The sequence below is a fragment of the Xyrauchen texanus genome, chromosome 23 (genome assembly GCF_025860055.1).
Source record: "Xyrauchen texanus isolate HMW12.3.18 chromosome 23, RBS_HiC_50CHRs, whole genome shotgun sequence".
Taxonomy (NCBI): Eukaryota; Metazoa; Chordata; class Actinopteri; order Cypriniformes; family Catostomidae; genus Xyrauchen; species Xyrauchen texanus.
Window position 1 is genome coordinate 29,643,069 of NC_068298.1, and position 27,377 is coordinate 29,670,445.

General features: G+C 41.7%; 1 protein-coding gene across 2 annotated transcripts; it reads right to left on the reverse strand.

The window, feature by feature from the left end:
- Positions 1 to 17: 17 nt before the first annotated feature.
- On the reverse strand, positions 18 to 26,740 carry LOC127617089 (N-terminal kinase-like protein). 2 transcript variants are annotated; one of them, XR_007967276.1, is made up of 19 exons: positions 26,600 to 26,740; positions 23,320 to 23,460; positions 22,898 to 23,020; positions 22,580 to 22,800; positions 22,331 to 22,421; positions 22,033 to 22,188; positions 9,871 to 10,029; positions 9,658 to 9,765; positions 9,418 to 9,531; positions 8,751 to 8,906; positions 8,455 to 8,643; positions 8,272 to 8,347; positions 7,686 to 7,880; positions 3,585 to 3,703; positions 3,369 to 3,449; positions 2,151 to 2,513; positions 1,671 to 1,813; positions 286 to 364; positions 107 to 164 (listed from the first exon to the last, which is right to left on the reverse strand). XR_007967276.1 is itself a non-coding variant. In XM_052088972.1 (18 exons), the coding sequence occupies exons 1-18, from the start codon at positions 26,705 to 26,707 to the stop codon at positions 40 to 42; spliced, it is 2,604 nt and encodes an 867-aa protein (XP_051944932.1). In that variant the 5' UTR covers positions 26,708 to 26,740; the 3' UTR covers positions 18 to 39. The 2 variants fall into 2 exon arrangements, 1 of the variants encoding a protein (XP_051944932.1); XM_052088972.1 differs by lacking the exon at positions 1,671 to 1,813 and having other exon boundaries at positions 18 to 164.
- Between the last annotated feature and the right edge of the window lie 637 nt (positions 26,741 to 27,377).

The window sequence follows — 27,377 nt, forward strand, 5'->3', positions numbered from 1 at the left end:
GCTCAGCCTTCGATGTGCCTCAATGTTAATTCATAAAACTCAGTCCAGTTTGCGTGTGCCCAGTTTGAGAGGACCCTTTGCTGACTTGCGTTCTGCCCGTTTGGCCTCCAGCTCCTTTCGTCTCTCTTCTCGTTTCTTCTTTGCCAATTCTGCCTTGCTTAGACCTGATGGGACAAAAGAGAAAGTGTGGTTACTAAGTCATTCCTCTAACTGAAAACACTGCAGCTTTTCAGTGTCAAGAAGAACCTGCAATGTGTGATCTGGAGAAATGTTCATAGCTCTGACCTTGATCACCATCCAGCGATTCCCAGTTTTCCTCGGTTCCCCAGTCTCCTGTGGTGTCTACATCCCAGCCGTCAGACTTCTGTGACAAAAATACACACATCATACTTATAAGCACATTAATTTGTTTTTAAGCATTCGATAACTTTGATTCAAAAAGAGAAAAAAATATTGGTATTTGATAAGTTGGTAGTCAATTCAAGCATGTAATTTCTTTTAACATGCATATTAATTTAATTAGTCATTTTCGGAGGGGGTGGGGCAGGAGTTATCGAAGGACCTTTTTAATAGATTTTGTATTACCAGCTTGGTTTAGCAGGTAAAATCTAGCAAATTTAAAAAATATATATATAAAATATAAATATATACAGTGCATCCGTAAAGTTTTCACAGCGCTTCACTTTTTCCACATTTTGTTATGTTACAGCCTTATTCCAAAATGGATTAAATTCATAATTTTTCTCAAAATTCTACAAACAATACCCCATAATGACAATGTGAAAGAACTTTGTTTGAAATCTCCCTCACTCACTCCCTCACTCCCACACACCTCATGTGTTATAGTCTTATTTCTGGTTACCAAATTAAGTCGGAAGTTCATTGACTGCATTGTATTAATTATTAATTGATATTACTGCATCAATAAACTTTGTTATTTTTAAAAGAGAAGTGATTTGATTTGTTTTGCATACACATGTGTCAAAGGCTGGCATGGGATGTCAGTGCTTGGATTCAAGCCTTCGTTTTTTTCATTTTGAATATGTTGAATATGTCCGGATGTCGACTTTCCTAAGAGAACAATCTAATATTGAGACTGTTATTCTGTCTGGCTATTAGTCCCTGATTCCAGGGTGGTGCCCTGGCGATATTAATCCTTATTAATAGTCTATTGATTTTGATAATTGACAATTATCTTTGATGATTGTTGAATTTGAAGGATCAATAAGCTAGTGTTAATTTGAATCAATGTTCATTAATTTTAATAATGATTATCTTTGATAATAATTAATATTCTATTGAATTTGATCATTGATAGTTGTCTTTGATGACTGTTGATTTAAAGAATTAAAAAGCTAACATTGATTCTAATCAGTGTTCTATTGATTTTAATAATTGATAATTATCTATGATAATTATTAATTATTGCTAATAACCACTCCTGCTCCTAAACGTAGAGCCCTACCCCTTTAATGGACAATTATATCCATTTATAATAAAGCCTGCAAATGTAAAAGGGCTGCTGTCCCTTCCAGTGAAATCATAAACTTTATTACAACCAAATGCACCCCTGTTCCTCATGAACATCCACTGAAAAATTTTTAAATAAATTATTTTATTGGTTTTTATTAAAAATAGTATATGATGACAAGTTTTGAAGCAGGATTCACCTGCATTAAAACCATCCTTCCTGGGGGGCATGGGTAGCTCAGCGAGTGACACTGGCTACAACCCCTGGAGTCGTGAGTTTGAATCCCAGGGGGTGCTGAGTGACTCCAGCCAGGTCTCCTAAGCAACCAAATTGGCACGGTTCCTAGGGAGAGTAGAATCACATGGGGTAACCTCCTCGTGGTCTCTATAATGTGGTTCGCTCTCAGTGGGGCATGTGGTGAGCTGTGCGTGGATGCAGCAGTAATGTGCTCAACAAGTCACGTGATAAAATGTGTGGATTGACGTCTCAGATGCGGAGGCAACTGAGATGCATCCTCTGCCACCTGGATTGAGGCGAGTCACTATGCCACCACGAAGAATTAAGAGTGCATTGTAATTGGGCATTCTAGATTGGGGCAAAAAAGGGGAGAGAAATGGTTTCCCCACCATTTCCCAGTCTCTATACTAACTTCTCACCCAACTCGCCCTACTGTCCTTACCGGCATTGCAGCAGCGGTGTTTGCTCGTTGAGACGCACTGAAAAACTGATCAGATGTTGCTGATTTTCCTCCTGCTCCATCCCAGTGGTAATCATTGGCTAATAGCACCCCTTCTTGGCCAGAGCTTGAGCTGGCACTCTTTGAAACAACAGCTAAGGTGGTGATTTTATTTCGTGCTGTTGGAGTGAAACTCTCAGCCAAATTCCCATCTTCATCCCAGTCGTTACCCCAGCCCTCATCAGCAGGTGAACTTTGACCCTGAACATCAGCGTCTTTCTCATTGGACCAGCTGTCATCAGCATCCCAGCCAGAGCTCCAATCTGAACTCTGTTTTTTAACTGCCTCAGAGGATTTACGACCCACCTATGGAACGATAAAATATATGGAGTCATAACTACCTGACAAGACATGTTTTTTTCACACTGTGTCCTGGGCATTTACTGAACTGAATGATTCCCAATGCATCTAACATTTTCTGAGACAACGTGGGGTTGCAAATCTGTGACGAGTTAGGGGCTGTTTACATTGAAAGTGTGAAGATGCACTAGACGGACGTCATTGGAGCACCTTCAAATGCTGTGTCAAGCTAAAACAACTTCAACACCAGCATTCTGTCATTCTGTGTAACTGAAAAGATGCATCAGAATGACAATTAATTCAGCACAAACTTGCTGTGCAAGTGAATGAGCAAAAATAAACATGTTATCAAAAAGCTTTCCCGAATACTAGCGCTGCCTGCCATTTGTCGAATAAACAGATAGACAGCCCCCCCAAGTGGTCTGTTGAGCCACTGTTGTTGTATTGGACAGTCAGGATGCTCAAACAGAGCAATAATTTTTATAGTGCCACAGAAATTGTGTTTATAGTTTTAGAGGAAATAAACCTACCAATGGCTTACTTAGAGTTGTCTCTGCATATTAAGTTGGGATAGGAGAAAATATTTTAACATCGAAATGGCAATATAATTTAGCATTAACAATTAATTTAAAAGAAAAAAGTCACAATATAATTTTTTTTGTATCGATCCAGAATTGTTGGAGAAACAAATATTGCGATAAATCAGTGAAATTTTTTTTCTCCCTTTCACCAAAAATATTTACAGAATGAAACTGCGCTACACAGAATTGAAAGCTAGTCATCAAGTGAACAAATCAGTTAGATAATGGAAATCTCTCATCATCCCTATGTCAACAAGTTACACTAATACAAATCACCTACATTGCTTTTCCTGTGTGTTGAGGAAACAGCCGACCAATCAGAGTGCCAATCGTCTGGATCTGTTTGTACCTTCTCTGGGTCCTGTGGGAACAAAGAAATAGCTGGCCATTATTTAAATTTCATTGTTCATGTCCAAGCTAACTTTTAACTCAGTAAAAGTTAGAGGATTAACAAATATACTAGAGATTTTGCATAATTTGAATAACTATCAATCACCTCAAGGCTTCCCCAATCCTCATCCTCCCACCGTTCTCCATCTGGCTCTGCTGTTTCCTCATTTGACGTCTCTGATTGGATTCTATGTGCACTGGAACTCTGTGCACTCATTTCAGGGTCTAAAAGAGGAGGAAGTTGAGGAGATCAAAACTAGGCACTTCTGATTTCAATGATTATTTCTACTTATAACAGGGTTCGTACCGATGCGTCCAAGTTAAATTCAAGGACTTTTCAAGAACATTTTAATTGTTTTCAAGGACTATGCTAGAGATGTCATTAAAAATAATTATTTATTCGTTAATTTTAAATGAACATATTTTATTCATTCAGTTAATTTTTTTTTTTTTATAAAACACCACTTATTACAAATACAACATACAGTGGATATAAAAAGTCTACACACACCTGTTAAAACAGCAGTTTCTTTGTGATGTAAAAAATTAAACAAAGATAAATCATATCAGACTTTTTGCACCTTTAATATAAAAATTACAACCTATGCAATGCCACTGAAAACCAATGACACATTTCAGAGAAAAATAAATAAAAATAAAAATTAAATAACTTAACTGCATAAGTGTGCACACCCTTTTATAATTGGGTATGTGTCTGTGTTCAGAATCAACCAATCATCAAGCTCATGTGAAATAGTACACACCTGTCTTCACATGAAGTGACTCTGATTAACACCAAATAAATCTCAGCTGTTCTTGTAGGATTCTTCGATGGGAATCTTAGTCGCATACTCCTACAAGATCTCATTGTTGAAAGATATTGCTCAGGTGAGGGCTACAAAATTTGTCCAAGGGATTAAATATACTATGGAACAGTGAAGACAGTCATCAACAGGTGGAGAAAGTATGGCACAAGAGTGACATTATCAAGAACAGGATGTCCCTCCAAAATTGTTGAAAAGACAAAAAGCATACTGGTAAGCGAGGCTGTCAAGTGGCCTACAGCAATATTAAAGGAGCTGCAGCTCTTTCTGGCAAGTACTGGTTGCTCTCTACATGTGACAACTATCTGATGCATTGTTCATCTGTCTGGGTTATGGGGCGGGTGGCAAGACGAATGCATTTTCTGATTAAAAAAAACAAAAACATTCAAGACTAAACTTTGCAAAAACCTACATCCAGTCTCCCAAAACCATGTGGAAAAATGTGTTATGGTCTGATGAGACCAAAATTGAACGTTTTGCCCCAAATTGTAAAAGGTATGTTTGGCGCAAAATCACATCAGCAAAAGAACACCATACACACGGTGAAGCATGGTGGTGGCAGCATCGTGCTTTAGGACCGCTTTTTTCAGCTGGAGCAGAGGCTTTAGTGAAGGTGGAGGGAATCATGAAGTACCAGTCAATTTTGGCACAGAACCTTCTGGCATCTGCTAGAAAGCTGAAAATGAAGAGATCTTTCACCTTTCAGCATAGCAATGATCCAAAGCACACATCTAAATCAACAAAATGAATGGCTTCATCAAAAAAATATTAATGTTTTGGAATGGTCCAGCCAGAGCCCAGACATGAATCCTATAAAAATCTGTGGGGAGGGACCTGAAAAGGGCCGTACACAAGAGATGTCCTCGCAATTTGACAGATCTGGAACGTTTTTGCAAAGTCAAGATGTGCCAAACTAATAAGACTCTTATCCAAACAGACCGAGTGCTGTAATAAAATCAAAGGGTGCGTCAACTAAGTATTAGTTTAGTGCACACTTATGCAGTTACGTTATTCAAAGTTATTTATTTTTCTCTGAAATATGTCACTTTGGATTTAATTGGCATTGCATAGGTTGTAAGTTTTACATTTTAAGGTGCAAATATTCTGATATGATTTATCTTTGTTTAATTTTTACATCACAAAAACCTGCTGTTTTAATGGGTGTGTAGACTTTTTATATCCACAGTATCTCAATGAGCATCGTTAACTACATTCTCAGTAACAATTCTTCTCGTGCAAGTGTTGTGTGCTCCCGTAAAACGCACTTCGGTTTCCAACAAAAGTGAATAACTGGGTCTGTAAACTGTAGTCCATATGACTCATGTGTTCCATGTTTTCTAAAGTCACAGGTTTATGTGAGGAACTGGCCGAAATTGCAAATGGGTCATTCTTAAAAAAATTTGGATCTATTGAAGCAACATCTCAAGACATCAGCCGGGAAGTTAAAGCTCGATCAAGAATGGGTCTTCTAGATAGACAATGATTCCAAGCATACCTCCAAGTTGTGGCAAAATGTCTTCAGGACAACAACATCAAGGTATTGGAGTGGCTATCACAAAGCAACCTCAATGCAATAGACAATTTGTTGGCAGAACTGAAAAAGTTAGGAAAAATTCCAGAAACTTATTGTGATAAGCTTGTGGAAGGATACCCAAAACGTTTGACCCAAGTTAAACTATTTAAAGACAATGCTATCAAATACTAACAAAGTGTATGTAAACTTCTGACCCACTGGGAATGTGATGAAAGAAATAAACGCTGAAATATTTAATTCTATCTACTATTATTCTCACATTTCACTTTCTTAAAGTAGTGATCCTAACTGACCTAAGACAGGGAATGTTTTCTACGATTAAATGTCAGGAATTGTGAAAAACTGAGTTTAAATATATTTGGCTAAGGTGTATGTAAACTTCTGACTTCAACTGTATTTTGATATTGACCCAAATGTTGTCAGAAATAACATATTTTGTTAGACACAAAGCTGTCTACAAAAGGTGGTGCTAGACAGCTCACAAAACTGAATCCTCCATTGATCTGCATTCAAATCTCAGAACGTTTTATATCATAGAATTTTTTCACTCTGGAGTGATTTTTTTTTTTTTTAATTAAAACCGATAGTTGTAAGGATTCATACTTGTTAAACCCACCACAGCAGTATCTATAAAATATATTTTTTTTAAATCCTCCAGTAACTATTGATTGTGATTGGCCCATTCTGAACAGTGCTGCCAAAAGTAACAGGTGCCAAGTGACAGCACCGTCTATGTGCTGCCTGCTTCAGCAGTGGTCTAGTGCAGTGGTTCTCAACCAGGGGGACAGGACCCACTAGGGGGCCTCAAGTTGACTTAAAATTATCTAAAATAAGAAATATTAAAAAATACTTTAAAATGTACGTTTACACATTAAAAACAGACTCTTTCTGAAACTTCTAGAATCTAAAATTATCCATGATTAACTATTTTAATCAAACCCGTCTAGTTTTGGTCGAGTGGGCCTTCACATGTTGCCTTGGTCAGTGGGAGGGTGGTTGTCATAAAGGTTGAGAACCACTGGTCTAGTGGTCTGTTTTTGTGTATTTCCGAAAATAAATACAATTAAATTATTAAATGATTTAAACAACATATTTTAAGATTTTCTATAATTCAAGATTTTTAAGCACCTCTTGATAAAGGCTATTTTCTTTTTATTTATTCTCCAAATTTGGAATGCCCAATGTGCTGTTAAATCCTTGTGGTCGCGTAGTGATTTGCCTCAATCCGGTTGGCAGAGGACAAATCCCAGTTGCCTCCGTGTCTGAGAACGTCAACCCGCGCATCTTATCACGTGGCTTGTTGAGCGCGTTGCCACGGAGACCTATCGCGTGTGGTGGCAACTCACCACACGCCCCACCAAGAATGAACCACATTATAGTGACCACGAGGATGATACCTCATGTGACTCTACCCTCCCTAGCAACGGGGCCAATTTGGTTGCTTAGGAGACCTGGCTGGAGTCACTCAGCATGCCCTGGTATTCGAACTAGCGAACCCCAGGGGTGGTAGCCAGCCTCTTTTACCACTGAGCTACCCAGGCCCCCAAAAAGGCTATTTTCAAGCCGAATTCAAGTGCTTCAAGAAAACCCTGTTATAATCACATTCCAATTTTTGATTAGAATCTACCGATTTGTTAAAAACTGGGCTGGTAGGTTGAAAACTAGCATATCAGCCAATGGGAATAAACAACTTGTGCCCAAAATGAGCATGTCAATGCTTTTGCATATTGAAATATTTCAGTGTGCTAACTTGTTACATAAATTCCATACGTGCTTTTCAAGATTTCTCCTTTGATCATCTTCATTCCATTTGCTTTAGTTATCATACTCTAACAATCATGCTTCACACCTTTGCCTGCAGTATTTGTGGTTACTGATCCAGCAGTACGTTGAGGGGTGGGGCTGTTTTCGGCAGGCTGTGCCTCTGAACCAGCCGGAGCATGTCGGATGAGTTTGGAGGTGAGAGACGAGACACCTGTTACCGCCCATCCTGTCCACGTAGCAGCTGAGCCTCCTGTCTGTGCCGATCCAGTCACATCTTTTTCTGCAAGGAAGCAAAAAATAATAATTGTATTAAATATAATTCATAGTAACATGTATTTTAATTAAAGAAATTTTCTGAGGTGAAAGGACAGGCGTGATCTATGGACCTTTTTATGCAGAAATTGTATTTCCAACTTAGTTTAGCAGGTAAAATCTAGCACACTTAATTTATTTAATTTGCCATAATTAATTTTTCTCATGTTTTGGAAATGCAATAGTGGATTTTTGTTATCTTTCTGTTGGAGCAAATGGGAAAGCAAAATTATTTCCAATGTCTACTATTTACCCCTATACATCAGCTGCAAAGTTTCCACTTCTATATTTTACTTTCACATAATGTGGCTTGTGTCAATTAAGTTGAACTGCAAAGCACACCTTTAAAAATACCTTACCTATTTCTGATAGTTTAGAAGGGTCTTCAGAAACAGTCTCCAGCTTAGTGAGGAAACTTTTTATTGCTTTGAATACCTACATGAACAGAAAAACAAATTGGATTTTCCAACATTGATGGATGACACACCCAAACCACAAAAGATGTTCAAAAGACGAACCACTCTGCTGTGTATTTTCTTTACCTGATCTCTGACATTTTTGTCCGGGTCCACAGTCAGTGTGCAGAGTGTGGGCAAAATACGATTGGCGCTATCAGTCACACTGTAATATTGATGAGTGGCAGCAAATCCCAGCACACCGGCTGCCCGTGAGGCAGGAAATGGGTCTTTAGTTGCCCGTGAGAATGCAGAGATTAACACACGCTGGCGAATCTGACAAAAAAAAATAAACATGTTAAAGAGACACAATATGATGCTTAATAGAAGTAAAATGTCCTGTCTATAGAAGTGAAGGACTAGGGTTTTTTGTTTGTATTTACCCCAGCATTGAGGTAGGGGGCGATTTTGCCCAGGCACACGGTGGTGTTGCAGCGGATAGGGCCCTGATCATCACGGGCTTGCAGTCGTGCAAAGTGACGCATCAACTCCTGATTTAAATTGGTCTCATTCAGTTTAGGGGCCAACAGTAGCATGGACTACAGGGATAAAAAGAAAAAACATAACATCCAAATATTACATTAAAAAAAGGTATAAAAGAAACACCTTTCTCTGAAAAGCTTCCTTCTAGGAAGTCGGTATGTCCTGCAGTGTAACATGCTGTACTCCATATAAAACGATTTTAAATATCATTATGCTCTTTCTACTTTATGCAGCTTTTAAAAGCTTATATTAATCGAGATACAACATGGAATATGTGTGCTTCTAAAAATGTATGTCAGTCCACAGATATGTCATTATACATTAATATACATTTTTACCAAAAAATAAACAATTCCACAGAATTTTCATGGTTATGCATCAACTACCCAATTATTTACTGGCTAAATTAGTCTTCTTATTGTAATAGCATTATATATAGCCCAAAGACGAAGCAGCAAAAGTAATTTAAAGACATATTAAAGACCAACTCCTTCAATAAGCCAATATAAGTTACAATGATCGAGTATCAGAACACCAGAGGGGAAATAATACAGAGCATAGAAGTACCTTTACAGTTTGCTCTCGGATTGCAGGGTTTGTGTCTGTGAAACCGTGAACCACATGTGGGAAAATCTGGGAATTAACTGCTGCTTCATTCAAATACTGAATAAACTGCTCCATCTGAAATGTATAAAGAGAAAGGATGATGTAGGAGAGTCAGAGAAAGACCGAGTGAGAAAAACAATAATTTTGAATTGAGAAAAGTACATTTATTTAAATACTATGAAACAGTGGACTCGTCTATACCTGTTGTAGCAATCGTATCCTCATCGCCCGGTCGGTAGAGGAGAACATCTTCACTATAACTGGAATGATTTTCTGCTGGTACTCTTCAGCCGACAAATACTTTCCAACCTAAAACAAAAACATTGAAACTGTATTGAACACCCTTGATATGTACTACTTAAGATGCTCACAGGACGTAATGTGCAAGTTGAAAATGACAAAATATTCTGGTACCTTAAATAACGGCGTGAGGACGACAGCGCCAGCGTTGCCAAACTCAAAGTCTGTAAGGAGCTGTGGCAGCACTTTGTGTTTGCAGAAATCTTCAGGGAAGGAGTCCAGATTCTCACTCAGGTCCTGGAAGAACTGCTGCTTCTCTGCAGGTTCCTTAATCTACACACACAACCAAAAACACATATAAGTGACTTGTATGACTGGGTACATTTATACAATTCTAATAATACTGTTAATTTATTAAGTTAAATGGATAGTTAACCAAAAAATGTAACTGTTATCACTTATTTATGGCAAGAAAGCCATATGGTTTGCAACAATGTAAATATAAGTAAATGACAAAGGAATTAAAATTTTGGGGTGAACTAAACCTTTAAATCTATAAAACTGGGCCAAAAAACAACCACAAAAGATAAAAGATTACTGATTACATAAAATATACAAGGAAAACATTTAGACATTTATTCAGAAAATGTATGCATTACTTTTAACCCTCCTTTTGTCCTTCAGGTCAATTTTATATATTTTTTAATTATACAAATATTAAAAAAAAAAAAAAAAAAGAAGATATTTTTTCTATGCTATTCCCCACATTCGCCAGAGAATGTAGCGCATAGCCATCTTGAAAATGTTGTCTCGGAACTTCCGTTCTAGCAGTTCTATATAGATATCTATTGTGTTGATTTCAAAGTGTAATTAGCTAGCGAAGTGGAATTACAGGTTATAGAGTAGTGAAACGTTATCATGAGTATTTTAAAATGTTTAGGGGATGTCATAAAAACTGGAAGCAGAGTGGGGAGATTTAAAAACAAGAGTACTTAATTGTACACTCTGTGGACGTACTGTTGTGCCTCTGTGCTCATGAAACCCAAATTCATTAATAATATCTCGTACAACACCTCTGACCATCTTGTCATGCCATTCACCCATCGCGTTATAGTTCAGGCGAGTACATTTTTTGAGCATTAAACCGGGATGGGGGAAGGGGTACAACCACACACACACACACGGGGAAGTGTATGTTTTATTTTAAATTCCGTTTACAACTATTTTAATCACATTTGAGCCTCTAAAAAATGTAGGGTGACAAATTAATTTCAAAAAGTACAACTAATTTTCTTTAATGTTGAACTTGCCTGTGTAATAATATGAACTGTCACTGTTTGAAATTTCATATCAACTACACGTTTTAACACAAATTAACAACAAGTTGAAACAATTAAAAATTAAGCTGAATTACACATATAACAAATAATCTACTATGAAAAAGCGAAGTGTGTCATGAATGTGATCTGCCAGGTCCAATTTACCTCCGCGGGTTGTAACCATTTAGAGTGACAGGAAAAACACCTTATGAGCATTTTCACGTAGTAAAAGGGTGCTGTAGACTCACACATTATCTCTTGGTGACAAATACTTTCTGTGCTCCCACACGTAATCCATTCTGATTGACCTCTCAGTAGCTTTAACACAAACAGGAAGTTAGATGACAAAATTCTGAAGAGCAGAGCACGGAAAGGTGGCGGGGCTGAATAAGGCGAGTAATTTTTCCCCATCGTAACTGTTATTGGTTAATATTCTTTACCGAGCAACTGTCAGATTAGATCAATGGTTAATGCACAACTGCACATTGTGAATTACACGCAACTTTTCAGTGCATTTCTTCTCTCCTGAAGATTTGGTTTACCTGTTAATTATTTTAAAAAATGTCCTGACTGTTTTAATATGTTAAGTAGGGCTGAAATGATTAGACGACATTATCGACAACAAAAAATTGACGAATAGTCTGATTTAATTTAACACAACATGAGATCTTTTGAAACGCTAATGATGACGCGGGAGAGCAGCACTTCAGCTCGCACTTGATAGAGGAGAGGAAGAAAGATCAGCTCACAGTCCAGACGCACTCCAAACTTTCCAAACAGAATAAGGTGATGTAGATCGTGGAGTATTATAAAACAAAAATGAAAAATAAGTAAATACAGAAGCAGTGTCGTCGTGAAATAAAGCAGAGCCGTACCTGGTATTCCGCTTGAGCAAAACTTGCCAGTCAGAGCGTTTAAAAAGGAAACACTGTGCCGTTATACTGTATTAAAGTTCAAATCAAAGGCGTTTCCAGCATTGAAGGACATCCGGAGCTTAGCCCAGACAATTTTATTTTCACACTAGCAACCACTTCTCTGTAGTCCAAATCTGGTGAGAGGGTATTCTTTGAGTTTTGCTCTGGCTGGGCCTGTTTCTACAGTTCCTAAATCTTCCACTCTAGTACTATCCTCAACATCCTCTCTCCTCCCTGAATCATCTGTGATGCAAAAGAACAGATACAGCACATAACTTATTGCAAATCAGCTTCAAACAACTAATTCATCAAGTGCTACTAACATATGTCAAATTGTAGACCAATACCATTGAAGAAAATGTATTGGGAAGAGCAGATCAGTGGGATTGCCCTTAGATCTATCATGATTCTTGAATTTTCATGTACATTAACATAAAGTCATCACAAAAGAGTTATATTATAGTGAGTAAAGTGAGGTAAAAAAAATATTGAATATAAATAATTTATATTTTTTGACATAAATAGTCAAAATGATGTATAAGATCCTAAGTTAAAGCAATACATGAATGACTTTAAGTTCATTGACACACCATGGCACCAAACTGTATATAATTCTCATCTCTATGAGAATAATTCATCTGTCAAAATCCTTTCATTAGGATCATTGAGATAAACAATGTTTCACTTTTAACTTTCTCTAAAGTAAAGTGACTGATTAATTGTTAAAAGTTCTCTTACGAGAGGTTCTCTCGTATTGCGTAAGCTAGCTTCCGCTACGGGAAAGATTCATCTTTTCTGAGATATTGAAGCCTAAAAATTATCCTTAATTTTTGTATCCATTGTCAACGCAGTGCGGCAGCTGCAAACCTTGAGCGGGCTAGCTAGCGAGCTCATAGGTTGCTCTGCGGCAACTGCTGCAGCCTATAGACGAGCTTGGGCGAACTCGCATCCAATGAGAGGCGTCCGCGCGCTCACTGCAACAAAGCCCGCCAAAATGGGCGTGACTAGAGTGCATATAAGCGTAGTTCGTAGGCTGGAACCCTGATTTTCATCTCTTCAGCGAAGCTCTTCGCATCTCTGAACTGGAAGCCGCGTCGCCATTCGAGGGGCATCAAGCAAGCGTGGACAGCGCTCGAAGAAGCCGGCCGTCTTCGCCACCTTCAGCCGTCCTGCGAGCTACGCCATCCGGCGACGTATCCTTTTTAAAGCAAGCTAGTTCTTATGAACTTCACAAAAGAGTACGAGCGTCTTTTTAAAGATGCCTCGCTCCACTTGCGCCTCATGCCGCGCCCCTCTCAGCACCGGAGACCGCCACGTCATCTGCGCTCTCTGCCTGGGACTGGGGCATGCAGAGCTCGCCCTCGCTGAAGGCGGATGCGATCTCTGCGAGGAGCTTCCGATGTCGACCCTTCGGGCTCGACTCGAAGCGCTCAGGACCGAAGCGGCCGCGCCGCCTTCCATTCAGCCGCGCAGTAAAAAGCGCTGCTCTCAAAGGCTGCCGGAACCAGTGGTAGAAGCGATTGCCTCGCCGGAGCCCCTCCCTCGAGCATCGCTTTCACCCTCCCCGCCCACCCGGGACGCGCAGTTGCCGCCGAGCGGCTGCTCTGCTGCCATCTCGGACGAAGAAGTGGAGGATAAGGGCTGTTCCATCATGGCTTCGGACAGCGAGGAGTGGTCAGGCTCACACGCCTCCTCCTCGGCCCAGGAATCCAGCAGGACCCGCGCCGGAGTCGAAGGGGAACTAACGCGCCTCCTCACACAGGCCGTCGACCGCCTCGGGCTCGAGTGGTCACCGCCCCCTGAGCAGGCTCCCAACAGACTCCACGCCGCACCTTTGCCCGCCCTCCGCGAGATGGCGGTCTAAGCTGGTGCTCCTGTCTAAGGCCTGCAGAACTACTTCCGCCTGTGTTGGCCGCGCCTATACCGCCGCCGGCCAAGCCGCATCTGCTCTGCATTCCATGGCCGTCTTACAGACAGGCTGTTTCAGATCTGACTAGCCGACTTGGGAGAAGCTGAACGCACTACGCGCCACTCTCTCTGTCCGGTCTCTTCGGTTCTGCGGTGAGTGGCATTGTTGACTGTTTCTCGAAGCCCAAGCCATGAATCTCTTTCTGCCTCGTCGCACTAGCTCCTCTGCAGGCCGCCCACGTGACCAGCCTCCTGCACGAGCCTCTTCACAGCGCCCAGCTCAACAAGCCAGACTTCTCAGCGTCGACAGGGCGGCCGCCCTCGATCGCGCTCAGACAGCCGCCGCAGACCGCCGCCCCCTGCGGGCCTCGGCCTAAGATTGTACTGAAACCTGAGCAACCGAAGTCCTCCTAGCGTTGTTGAGAAAACGACGGCTCAGTCCCGCCACGGCCGGACCACCGTCAAAGCTTCGCCCCCTGTCAGTCCCCTTCTCTCAGGCTACTGCAGTGGTGGATTCAGCAGCCAACAAGCCGGTGATACTACCCGTTTGCCTGCACTCAAACGCCGTTTTCACGGCGACCCAAAGAAATCTTGTAAAGCGTAAACATGCCTTATGTGTAGAAAATGTGCCCACAATCCAGTGCTCACCCCTACACACAAGCATTACACATCCCGTGTCCCTATCAGAGCACACTCACATAAGCGGTTACGACCCGCTCGAGTGTTAGAGTTAATAAACGCGCCCACGAGCCCGTGCGCGCGCCCCTCCTCTGCCCGCTCTGTCACACGGCCAGCTGTATGTAAGTCCCGTACGCCCCCTGTCAGTCCCCTTCTCTCAGGCTACTGCAGTGGTGGATTCAGCAGCCAACAAGCCGGTGATATTACCCGCTTGCCTGCACTCAAACGCCGTTTCCACGGCGACCCAAAATAAAGCCTTATGTGTAGAAAATGTGCCCACAATTCAGTGTTCACCCCTACACACAAGCATTACACGTCCCGTGTCCCTATCAGAGCACACTCACATAAAGCGGTTACGACCCGCTCGAGTGTTAGGGTTAATAAACGCACCCACGAATCCGTGCGCGCGCCCATTCTCTGGCCGCTCTGTCACACGACCAGCCTTATGTGTAGAAAATGTGCCCACAATCTAGTGTTCACCTCTACACACAAGCATTACACGTTCCGTGTCCCCATCAGAGCACACTCAAAAGCGGTTACGAACCACTCGAGTGTTAGAGTCAATAAATGCGCTCACGAATACGTGCGCGCGCCCATTCTCTGCCCGCTCTGTCACACGGCCAGCAAACACTTCTCTGTATGTAAGTCCCGTGCCCGTGGCTATGCTTGCGCATCACTTAACAGACGTGACTCTTTCCCCATTCACCTCAATCGGGAAGTCACTCACAGAACAGCCTGTCCATGCTGTCTGCGAGCAGTCCAGCATAAGCACAGTAAGCGCGCTCACACATTCTGTTCAGCGTGCTGTGTGCGGCAATCAGAGCGATTTGGCCATTCACCCTCTAACATTACGCTTCAAAGCGTGGGAAGATATTCCAGGGATATCCGAATGGGTGTTAAGCACAATTAAAACAGGGCTATTTGCTACAGTTCGATCGCCGTCCTCCTTGCTTCAGAGCGCGGCTCGAAACTACTTTGAACACGGAAGCAGCGTGCATGCTTCGTTCAGAAATAGCAAACCTTCTGTGCAAAAGGGCCATAGAGAGAGTGCCGCCTCCCCTGAGCGAGTCGGGGTTTTACAGCCGTTATTTTCTTGTCCCCAAGAAAGACGGCGGCCTCAGACCAATATTAGATCTCAGGGTTTTGAACAAAGCGCTTGCAAAAAGACAGTTCAAAATGCTTACAACCAGCAAACTCCTCGCGCATGTGCGCCAGGGGGACTGGTTTATTTCTCTCGATCTGAAAAATGCATACTTTCAGATTCAGATAAATCCCCGTCACAGACCATTCTTGAGATTCGCCTTCGACGGCCAGGTTTATCAATACACCGTCCTTCCGTTCGGCCTGTCCTTAGCACCCCGTACTTTCACGAAGTGCATGGACGTGGCGCTCGCACCCCTGCGGAGTCAGGGTTTGCGAATTCTGAACTATTTGGATGATTGGCTGATTTTGGCACAATCACATACGGAGCTTCTGTCTCACAGGACAGTTCTCCTCAGTCATCTGAACAGTTTGGGCCTTGCAGTCAATTGGACCAAGAGCTCACTACAGCCCAGTCAGGCAATTTCCTTCCTTGGAATAGAACTAGACTCAGTGGCAATGACGGCTCGCTTATCTACACAGCGCGCGCCGTGTGCAGCGACTAGCCGCGTCATTTCAGATGAACAGCCTCACACATCTGAAGAAATTTCAGAGAGTGCTAGGCTACATGGCCTCAGCCGCAGCAGTACTTCAGCTGGGTTTACTGCACATGCGCCCGCTTCAGCATTGGCTAAACACCCGCGCGTCTCGCCGGGCTTGGGCCACAGGCCGCCAGCCCATCAAGGTGACTCAGACCTGTATTTCAGCTCTGCAGCCCTGGACAGTGGCCGAATGGTATCAGCGGGGAGTGACAATGGGAGCTGTATCTCGCCGAAAAGTCATCTCGACAGACGCGTCCAACACGGGTTGGGGCGCGGTCTGCGAGGGCTCTCCGGTTTTCGGCCTATGGTCAGTTCAGGAAAAGCTCCTTCACATAAATTGTCTGGAAATGATAGCGGTCGAGTACGCGCTCGTGCGCTTTCTCCCGGTCATTCAGGGTCACCACGTCCTGGTCCGTTCGGACAACAGATCTGTGGTATCCTACCTAAACCGTCAGGTCGGTGTCAGATCCAGGAACCACTTCCATCTGACGAAACGCATACTGAGTTGGTCCCAGTGCCACCTGCGCTCGCTGAGGGCGACGCACGTGCCAGGCCACCTGAACGACGGCCCGGACAGACTGTCCAGAGACAATATTCCCCCAGGGGAATGGTCCCTGCACGCTCAAACAGTCCAGACGTTATGGCACCTATTCGGCAGAGCGGAGATAGACCTCTTTGCGTCCAAAGAGAACTCTCACTGCCCAATATTTTTCTCGAAAGCGAGGACGCGCTGGCCCAGGACTGGCCCAGACGCCCGCTTTACGCCTTCCCTCCCGTCTCGCTATTGCCACAGGTAATGCAGAGGATCAGGGAAACGCGTCACTCGGTGCTCCTCATAGCCCCACGTTGGGAGAATCAGACATGGTTCCCGGAGCTTACGCAGCTGTCACTGACAGCGCCGTGGCCCATCCCAGTGAGAGCAGATTTCCTCTCTCAAGCTCGCGGCACAATCTGGCATCTCCACCCAGAGCGCTGGGCGCTGCATGCGTGGGTGATCAACGACTACCCGTCGCTCTGCCAGAAGGAGTAATAAACACCATCATACATGCTAGAGCCCCTTCCACGAGAAGACTCTATGCGTCAAAATGGTCTGTGTTCTCAAAATGGTGCACCGACCGAGACCTGGACCCGCGGACATGTGGGGTGTCGTCGCTGCTCGTATTTCTACAAGAGCTGCTGGATAAGGGCAGATCCCCATCCACGCTCAAAGTGTATGTGGCGGCCGTTGCGGCGTTCGCTGAACCCCTGCACGGCCAGTCATGGGGTAAAAACGAGCTGGTCATCCGCTTCCTCAGGGGAGCTAGAAGGATGAACCCCCGCGCCCCCATCGGTTCCTATCTGGGATCTTTCTATAGTTCTCGAAACTATGAAAGCCCCCTTTCGAACCACTTCAATCCATGGATTTGAAATACCTTTCACTCAAAACCGCTTTTCTGACTGCCCTGTCATCAGTCAAACGTGTGGGAGACCTTCACGCGCTGTCTGTCAGCGCTGCGTGTCTTGAGTTTGGACCAAGTGACTCCAAGGTCATTTTAAAGCCTAGACACGGCTATGTTCCCAAGGTGATCGGTACTCCTTTCAGAGCACAGGTCATTTCCCTATCGGCGCTGCCAGCACCCGATAGCGAACGCGACGCCAATCTCCTTTGCCCGGTCAGAGCACTGAGATTGTATACTGCGCGCTCCGCCGCTTTCAGACGCTCTGAGCAGCTTTTCGTTTCGTTCGGAGGGCGCACCAAAGGTCTCGCCGCCTCGAAACAGACACTATCTAGATGGATAGTGGACGCTATTGCTGCTGCATACGCGTCAAAAGACCTGCCATGCCCGTTGGGCATTAGGGCTCACTCCACTAGAGGCATGGCATCCTCGTGGGCATGGTCCAGCGGGATTTCCATTCACGACATATGTGTGGCAGCGGGATGGACTTCCCCCTCCACCTTTGTCAGATTTTACAATATGGAAGTGCCCGCTCTGCAGGCAAAACTACTAGCAGTTTAATACGCTACAGCTCCCCTGGTGAGCTGCACTGATGGGACACATTCCACACAGACCGGCACCGCCGCTCTGTCGCTCCCTTCCCACTATGTGCTTATGTATTACACAATCAATGACCCGCATTCTTGCCGGCCAAATATTATTTCCCCACTCATAAGGGCTCCCCCGGGTGCCCCCTTAATTCCCTGGGGCTCATACAGTGGATGCTTGGCGCGCACGGCGTTGAAAATGGGTTCCCGTAGCGTAAGCTAGCTTACACAATACGAGAGAACCTCTCGTAAGAGAACGTATCGGTTACCTAACGTAACCTCGGTTCTCTCTAGATGAGGGAACGAGTATTGCGTAGCCGGCCGTGCTCGCGCCACGAGCGACTTTTCGCTTCAGTCAATGAAAACCAGGGTTCCAGCCTACGAACTACGCTTATATGCACTCTAGTCAGGCCCATTTTGGCGGGCTTTGTTGCAGTGAGCGCGCGGACGCCTCTCATTGGATGCGAGTTCGCCCAAGCTCGTCTATAGGCTGCAGCAGTTGCCGCAGAGCAACCTATGAGCTCGCTAGCTAGCCCGCTCAAGGTCTGCAGCTGCCGCACTGCGTTGACAATGGATACAAAAATTAAGGATAATTTTTTGGCTTCAATATCTCAGAAATGATGAATCTTTCCCGTAGCATAAGCTAGCTTACGCAATACTCGTTCCCTCATCTAGAGAGAACCGAGGTTACGTTAGGTAACTGATACGTTTCCATGCCTGATTCTGGCACAGCTGCTGCTGCTGCTCCTCAGTCTGTTGCTCATCTTTCCTACCGCTACAAAACCATTTAATCAAATCAAAGTGTATATTTACTACAAACTAATATCACAAAACAAGTCACACATACATTTTATGTTAATGCTCATTGGTTATCCTTAGAGAAAACAACACCTGATAAATAATGAAAGTACGCTCCGCACGGGACACAAACCAGGCTGTATGCAGTATGTGCAAAGCCAAAGCACAATGAAATAAGGCGACTTATGATTTCGGGGGTTTACATAGGCTATTGTCCGGTTTCATATTTGTCAGTCAACTTTTCTAAATACATTCGGGGCTACACTCAAAACATTCAAGGCTGATGCCCTGGCAAAATCGTCTGACGCCGCGTCTGGTTCAAATAATAAGGAAGCAGGCTTTATACATAAGCACAAACTCTGAAACTGGCATTGGTCTATGCGGTCAGAGTCGCATATACTGAAGTCTGCACAGAGAGTTTCAAACTTCTACCGGCTGATACACTGTCTCGCGCGGAGACGCTCATCACTGACGCACGCTTGCTGCAGACAGATTTTGTTTATAGTGATTGCTCACGACATAGTGAATTATAATACGAGTGTCACGGTGTGTATCTCATGGTGAAGAAAATAGGCGATACGCAGCTCTATAAAGAAGTAAGAGTTTGTTTTTTGTGAGTTAAAGCTTGATCAAAGTGAACAAAAAGGTGAGAGGGTGTAGTCTTAGCCCATTATACAATGCAAAAAAATATTTTTTGATTTGTTTTCAATATAAATACCTAAAACTCCTTATATACATTTATTTTAGCAGCTATACTGCAGAATATTTTTTTTTTAACAGAGAATTTTGAATATAATACTTAATTATGTTTTAATATTTAAATATTTTAAAATATAGAAAAAATCTTAAAACAAGATGCATTTACCAGAGAAGATATTTAGACTTGCTTTGCGAGCATTTATGTTGAATATGAGTATATTTAGTCTTTACTACACTGGCAGTAATACACATCAAAATACACTTATATTTAAGATACATTCTCTTAAAGGGGACCTATTATGTAAAATTAACTTTTACATGTTGTTTGTACATAAATGTGTGTTGGCAGTGTGTGTACACATCCACCCTACAATGTTAAAAGTCTTTCTTATATTTCTATTAATCAAAAACAGTGTTTCAAAATGAATGGTTTTTGTTTTCAGGCATCGCCCACAACTGGTGACGGACTCCACCCTATTATCATAGACCCCTGAGTGATCTGCACATAGTCTGCCATTTTCTTCCATGCTGGAGCAAATACAGTGAGAAGAATAATGTCTCAGCTTTATAAGTGTTCTGTTGTTGCTGTAAAAGTGAACATAAGAGTCTTGATGTACTCCCGGCATCAGAGTCACTGAAAACGCAGTGGACAAGTTTTGTAAAATGGGAAATATGCCCTAAAACATACAAACATGTGTGTATGTTTGTGCAAATCATTTTACACCGGACTTCTTTGTGAATGAGTGTCAATATAAAACAGGATTTTCTAAAACATTGATTCTCAAGCATGGATCAGTACCAACTGTTCGTGTTCCAGCTTTATATCCTGAAGATGTTAGTGTCGCACTTTATATTTTGTGAATGTTTGCAAATTGCCTTTCCGAATGTGCTTGTTGCTGATTCCACGGCTAATGCAGCTAAAGTTATTATTGTCTCTGATTGTATTCACGGAGACCAGATATACAAATAAATATTCATACATATATGGCTGAACTCCGGTATTTACTCTGTCAGTCTGTTTTGTCAGCGGTTCTGATTTGTTGTTGCTGTAGTAACTGAAGCAAGAGCTATAAAAGGCACATCCCTCAACCAGAAAGGGGGCGGGGAGCAGCAGCTCATTTGCATTTAAATAGAGACACACAAAATCAGCGTGTTTTTGATTCCACCCAAAAAGAGGCATTTATAACATGGTGTAATATATGCTACGTGGGGTATTTTGAGCTGAAAATTCACATTCACATTCAGGGGACACCTGAGACTTATTATAATGGATTCAAATATATAATATAATTCTTGTAAAAAGGGGCATAATAGGTCTCCGTTAAAGCAAGTCTAAATATCTTGTATATTGCTTCTCAAGTAAATGTATCTTGTTTTAATGGAAAACAAGACAAAAACACTTAATAACAATTGGATTTTTTGCTGTGAAATTTTGTATTAAATAATAAAAATCCAAGTAGTTTTTCCCCTTTAATTCAGTGAATGTCATTTAGAGGTATTTTTAAAAGATTATTTTGTCCTCTTTATTGTTAGTAAGCACATTTAATACAACCTTTTAAGTCGGGCACAAGCTGAATAGTCAATTAAGAAATAATGATTAATCGTTGCAATAATCGCCCGAATTATCGAATAATTGTTCTAATAATAGTTAAATTAGTCAGTTATAAAAATAATCGTTAGTTGCAGCCCTAATGTTAAGTAACTTTTACTTGGTGAATTTCATTTAGAACAGGCTATTAGGGTTTCTCTATTGATCCTGCACTATTCATTAAATTAATAAATATGTCTGTTCAATAATGTTGATTCATTGAATGCGTGTCATGTTCTATATTTAATGTACAATGATGATAATGCAAGGCGAGCACATCGCAGATAAATGACACGTTTCAGTGGAATTTAGCTTTGGATTTGGAATAGATTAAGTATTTTAAATGCATAAACATATTTTGTTTGACAGTTTTCTGAAGGTTAGAGAAGAGAAAGGGGCTTGGGTCTACATATTTTCAGGTAAAATTTGTTTCATAGACGTACAAAAAACAATTTAAAGCTGTATAACATCCAGAAATTCTAAATGTGAAACTCACAACTTGAAATTGTTAATTCTCTTAAAGAATTATATACAAATATTACTTCTTTTTTTATGGTCTTGACAAAGTCACAACATTTGGTTCCAGTAACAAAAACTATGCAGTATTTATAATGTATTCTTTACCTATCCGGGTCAAAAATGACTAAGACGACAAAAGGAAGGTTAAGGAAAGTCTCTTTACAAATAAAATAAAATCAAAACAAAACACAAAACAATCTTTAAATACCTGTATTTCTTCTAAAAATAAATTACTCTCCACAAAGCTGTTGTTCATAAAGCCTCCTGGAGATCTGCAGTTCAGGAGGAACTGTGCAGGGTTGGGACGAACCTTTGGGTTTGCCCCCACCAACTCACAGTAATGTGGGACTAGCTGCTTTGGAATCTGCATGATGTAAACAGGGTGGCTTGAGAATCTCTGAATATAAACCTAAAATTCTGTATCTCAACAAAATAATGTTGAATGAAACAGGTAATGCTTATGCACAACTACTTCACATTATAATGTATCAACAATGAACTAGTACCTTGCCGAGAGATCGTAATGAGGAGGCACGTGGTAAAGGTCCATTAAATACTTCCCAAATTATACAACCAAGGCACCACACATCCCCAGTCCTATGTGGAGATTAAAAGTCAGTACATTCAGTTCATTAGAAAAGAATTCTGATCATTTACATACCAGCCAACCAAAGAGCACGAGTGAACGACTTCGGGCTGAAAATGAATACTGAGGACACAAATTCCACAAAGTGTTTTCTGCCTGTATATCTTACCATTTTTCTCCACCACTGCCAGGGCTCTCCGGAGGGTCATATTTCTCCAAGACTGGGTTGATCACTTTTGGTGTTGGTAAAGTGGATGAGTCTCCCTGGTCTGAGGTCACATGATCCAACCCTCCAAGTTTCCATTCACCCGCACGGTCCACAAAGATGGCCCACATGCCCAAATTATTATGGAGGAGGTGGCAGTCATTCACCAAAAAGCTCAGTGCTTTCTGACAGGAGAAGAGTGAGAGAAACTGTATCATTCGAAAGTCCAATTAAATAAGAATGCCTCGAAGAGGAAATTGCTTTTTTTCCCCCTCAACTTACCACAATCTGATGAAGGCCCCATGACACCTCTAAATCACTAGCTCCGCCCTTTTCTGCCTGGATTTTCAGGTGTTCAGCCAAAGGGGTCACTGGTTCTGTGACGATGTACAAGCTTTTCTCTGTCTGATGTCAAACAGACAGGAAAATACAAAAGGATTTGTTAAAATGGCTTTTCTTAATTAAGTTTAGGATAACTCTAAGATGCGGTTTACTCATAAAATACCCCACTAACATAAACTGATCAACAATACTTCTATTGTTCACACAGGGCTACATTCACTATAATGAGCTCACCTCACCTTATTTGTCGAGAAGAAATGAGTCCACAAGAAAAAAGGAGCCATTGTTTCAAGAGAAACATATTTTTCTGATTCACCATCACACTGATAAACAACTTTGTTTCATAGGACACGGGTCCTTACCTCCAACCCGTCTACGTAGGACAAGATGTTGGGATGTCTAAGTGTTTTTGTGCGTTTGAAAGCAGCTTTAGCCAGCTGTGTCTGCTCCTCTGTACCCTGGGACACCTCGTACACAAAGACTGACACTGGCTCACCCGTTGTCTTGAATAAAAGTGAAGACAAGTGAAGACAACTATATACAGCAAAGTAAAAAATGAGCAGTGTACTCAAAGGTCAATTTGAAAAGGTTAAAATTTCCTGATTATGTTATCAACAGTCTTAGTGAAATAAACCAAGCCAACAATAAAGCTCTTAGACAATACATTTTTATCCTATCCTGATGTTTGTTGTGTTAGTTATGAAACAAATCAATAGTTTCTTTAGCACTAAATAAACTTGGTAAATTATCAGATACAGTAACTGATAGGACATGTCAGTAACTCTGGTAAATGATAAGAAGCGGTTATTGATGATACGGCATGTCAGTAACTCTGGTAAATGATAAGATGCGGTTATTGATGATACGGCATGTCAGTAACTCTGGTAAATGATAAGATGCGGTTATTGATGATACGGCATGTCAGTCACTCTGGTAAATGATAAGAAGCGGTTATTGATGATACGGCATGTCAGTCACTCTGGTAAATGATAAGAAGCGGTTATTGATGATACGGCATGTCAGTAACTCTGGTAAATGATAAGAAGCGGTTATTGATGATACGGCATGTCAGTCACTCTGGTAGATGATAAGACGCGGTTATTGATGATACGGCATGTCAGTCACTCTGGTAGATGATAAGACGCGGTTATTGATGATACGGCATATCAGTAACTCTGGTAAATGATAAGAAGCGGTTATTGATGATACGGCATGTCAGTAACTCTGGTAAATGATAAGATGCGGTTATTGATGGTACGGCATGTCAGTAACTCTGGTAAATGATAAGATGCGGTTATTGATGGTACGGCATGTCAGTAACTCTGGTAAATGATAAGATGCGGTTATTGATGGTACGGCATGTCAGTAACTCTGGTAAATGATAAGATGCGGTTATTGATGGTACGGCATGTCAGTAACTCTGGTAAATGACAAGATGCGGTTATTGATGATACGGCATGTCAGACATTCTGGTAGATGATAAGATGCGGTTATTGATGATACGGCATGTCAGTCACTCTGGTAAATGATAAGATGCGGTTATTGATGATACGGCATATCAGTAACTCTGGTAAATGATAAGATGCTGTTATTGATGATACGGCATGTCAGTAACTCTGGTAAATGATAAGATGCTGTTATTGATGATACGGCATGTCAGTAACTCTGGTAAATGATAAGATGCGGTTATTGATGATACGGCATGTCAGTAACTCTGGTAAATGATAAGATGCTGTTATTGATGATACGGCATGTCAGTAACTCTGGTAAATGATAAGATGCGGTTATTGATGATACGGCATGTCAGTAACTCTGGTAGATGATAAGATGCGGTTATTGATGATACGGCATGTCAGTAACTCTGGTAAATGATAAGATGCGGTTATTGATGATACGGCATGTCAGTAACTCTGGTAAATGATAAGATGCGGTTATTGATGATACGGCATGTCAGTAACTCTGGTAGATGATAAGATGCGGTTATTGATGATACGGCATGTCAGTAACTCTGGTAAATGATAAGATGCGGTTATTGATGATACAACATGTCAGTAACTCTGGTAAATGATAAGATGCGGTTATTGATGATACGGCATGTCAGTAACTCTGGTAAATGATAAGATGCGGTTATTGATGATACGGCATGTCAGTAACTCTGGTAAATGATAAGAAGCGGTTATTGATGATACGGCATGTCAGTAACTCTGGAAGATGATAAGAAGCTGTTATTGATGATACGGCATGTCAGTAACTCTGGTAAATGATAAGAAGCGGTTATTGATGATACAACATGTCAGTAACTCTGGTAAATGATAAGATGCTGTTATTGATGATACGGCATGTCAGTAACTCTGGTAAATGATAAGATGCGGTTATTGATGATACGGCATGTCAGTAACTCTGGTAAATGATAAGAAGCGGTTATTGATGATACGGCATGTCAGTAACTCTGGAAGATGATAAGAAGCTGTTATTGATGATACGGCATGTCAGTAACTCTGGTAAATGATAAGATGCGGTTATTGATGATACAACATGTCAGTAACTCTGGTAAATGATAAGATGCGGTTATTGATGATACGGCATGTCAGTAACTCTGGTAAATGATAAGATGCGGTTATTGATGATACGGCATGTCAGTAACTCTGGTAAATGATAAGAAGCGGTTATTGATGATACGGCATGTCAGTAACTCTGGAAGATGATAAGAAGCTGTTATTGATGATACGGCATGTCAGTAACTCTGGTAAATGATAAGAAGCGGTTATTGATGATACAACATGTCAGTAACTCTGGTAAATGATAAGATGCTGTTATTGATGATACAACATGTCAGTAACTCTGGTAAATGATAAGATGCTGTTATTGATGATACGGCATGTCAGTAACTCTGGTAAATGATAAGATGCGGTTATTGATGATACGGCATGTCAGTAACTCTGGTAAATGATAAGATGCGGTTATTGATGATACGGCATGTCAGTAACTCTGGTAAATGATAAGAAGCGGTTATTGATGATACGGCATGTCAGTAACTCTGGAAGATGATAAGAAGCTGTTATTGATGATACGGCATGTCAGTAACTCTGGTAAATGATAAGATGCGGTTATTGATGATACAACATCTCAGTAATTCTGGTAAATGATCAGATCCAGTTATAAGAGAGGACACTTGTCCTGTAAACACTAGCAAGACAGCTTTTCTCAGCTATTTACCTCGTCACACATAAATGCATAAGTGATGGCATTTGACAACCGATAGAAAATAAAAAGAAACAATAAGATTAGTGGTATCGATTGTGCTTAGTCACATAATCACTGAGCTCTTTAATATTAGAGCAGTTTTTTGTTGAGGTGGCCACAGTAACGTAACGAGGAGGCACGAGTGATTAAATTACAAAACAAAATGTGTTTTCTACAATTAATGGTCTTATAATATAACTAGTACATCCCACAAAGATACTGACCCCTGACTATTGAAACGTATAACCGGTCAAAGAAAAACAGAGTGTTTTTGAGTCCTCTGCATCTTTGCTGCACTACACGGTGATGCTAAGCGAGACACAGTTCAAACTCTAGACTGGGGCGTCTGCGGCCTGTTTCGACGATTTATGTTTTAAAATAAATGTCAGCTTATTTTACCTTGCGCTTGCCCCGACTAAGGGTCCAAATGCCTGACTTTTCTTGGTTCCCTGGTAAAATTTCATAGTTGAAGTCTTTGATAGGATCCCGGGCGAAAAAGGACCACATCCTTCCCCGTCAGTCCAGCCCACGGTGTTGCTGTAAGACGGATGGTGGCCGCTAGAGGGCGAAACTACTTCACAATCTGCTCAGTTACTGGGATTTTCACGCACAACCATTTCTAGGGTTTACAAAGAATGGTGTGAAAAGGGAAAAACATCCAGTATGCAGCAGTCCTGTGGGCGAAAATGTCTTGTTGATGCTAGAGGTCAGAGGATAATGGGCCGACTGATTCAAGCTGATAGAAGAGCAACTTTGCCTGAAATAACCACCCGTTACAACCGAGGTATGCAGCAAAGCATTTGTGAAGCCACAACACGCACAACCTTGAGGCGGATGGGCTACAACAGCAGAAGACCCCACCGGGTACCACTCATCTCCACTACAAATAGGAAAAAGAGGCTACAGTTTGCAAGAGCTCACCAAAATTGGACAGTTGAAGACTGGAAAAATGTTGCCTGGTCTGATGAGTCTCGATTTCTGTTGAGACATTCAGATGGTAGAGTCAGAATTTGGCGTAAACAGAATGAGAACATGGATCCATCATGCCTTGTTACCACTGTGCAGGCTGGTGGTGGTGGTGTAATGGTGTGGGGGATGTTTTCTTGGCACACTTTAGGCCCCTTAGTGCCAATTGGGCATCATTTAAATGCCACGGCCTACCTGAGCATTGTTTCTG